This window comes from Penaeus monodon, chromosome 28 (genome assembly GCF_015228065.2).
Source record: "Penaeus monodon isolate SGIC_2016 chromosome 28, NSTDA_Pmon_1, whole genome shotgun sequence".
NCBI classification, from domain to species: Eukaryota; Metazoa; Arthropoda; class Malacostraca; order Decapoda; family Penaeidae; genus Penaeus; species Penaeus monodon.
This window is the reverse complement of record NC_051413.1, coordinates 28,258,601-28,259,884: the sequence shown is the minus strand read 5'-3', so window position 1 is coordinate 28,259,884 and position 1,284 is coordinate 28,258,601. Positions and strand designations below refer to the sequence as shown.

The window sequence follows — 1,284 nt, the reverse complement described above, 5'->3', positions numbered from 1 at the left end:
TTATTCTGTCACTATGAACTATGTAGTTAGTTGCTATTTTTTACGTTTCAGAAATACACTCTTTCACTTGTGTTGGTGGCTGCCATGGTGGCTTACGTCCAGGGAAGTCGCATTAGCTATGGTGGTTATGGAGGAGGTTATGGTGGCTACGGAGGAGGCTATAGTAGCTACAGAGGAGGCTATAGTGGCTACGGAGGAGGCTATGGTGGCGGCTATGGAGGCTTTTATGGTGGCTATGGAAGAGGGTATGGAGGAGGTTACAGAGGAAGCTATGGAGGCTACGGTGGTGGCTATGGATATGGCAAGTGAGGACTGAAATAAAAAAACAAGAAACTATACATGTGTTCTCCCTTCAATTGATATGATTTTTAGATGTAAATATCAGTGTACAGTATACAATATTTATTAAACGCTGAATGTATACTAAGTTTTTCACCATATCTTATCCATCTTTCTCCTAGAGCTTTCTTCTATAATTCTGGATATACATTCTGCAGTTATTTTGATGAAAACTGGTACATTAATTTATCCCCCTTGGTCGAAATTGAAATCATCTATGGATGTACATACCGATATTAGTTTTCCATTACGTTTTAAGCATGTCACTTTTCGTGATGGTATTTGGTTCACCAAAACTTTCCAAATTATTCTTTTAATCTCCATTTCTTGGTAAGCTTGGTAATATCTTAAATGTATTATCAGTGAATTTCAAAGTAGTGCTGCTTCGATTCGTTCTGAAGCTGCCTCATAAGGGCCCTATCGTACATGCACTTTTCCCGTCAATATTTGTTTCCGTCTGAATTTGAGGTTTTGCGCAAGTATCGCCTTCCTCCCAGGCGTCCGTTTCCGTCTGACGCCTTGGTCTTGTGCTACGGAGGATCAATACAACTAGATTTTTTTTTCTATTAGTATATTAGAATAAGTTAATGCAAACAAAGGTCAACATTCTAGAATATTTCTATAAACAATATATATAATCTTATTTCTTTAAAATAACTTAATATGTATTAAAATATTCGTTTGATTCCCGGGGCTTCACTCGGATGGCGCCATGTTTGTTTACATGGGCACTAGGTTTGGTGCCTTGGTAGTGTGATAGGATCAGTCTGTGTGCATACGGAAATTTCATACAGAAACGCAAAAAACTGGCGTAATAAAGTGCTCGCCTTTACATTACCTAAATCAATGAGCATTTCCTATGGTTCTTCACAATTTTTCCGGTGTTATGTCCAGTGGCGCCAGTAATTGGATTCTTCTCTATAGTTTATTTTGCTTATTATTTCA

The 1,284-nt window shown here is 38.0% G+C and overlaps 1 protein-coding gene across 1 annotated transcript in view; it reads left to right on the top strand.

Annotated features, from left to right (window-relative positions):
* Positions 1 to 579, top strand: part of LOC119591142 (neuropeptide-like protein 31) — a 789-nt gene extending 210 nt beyond the window's left edge. The window contains exons 2-3 of the mRNA XM_037939853.1: positions 52 to 305; positions 498 to 579. Of these exons, the coding sequence (XP_037795781.1) occupies positions 52 to 305; positions 498 to 579 (336 nt within the window). The remainder of the gene's footprint in view (positions 1 to 51; positions 306 to 497) is intronic.
* Positions 580 to 1,284: the final 705 nt, after the last annotated feature.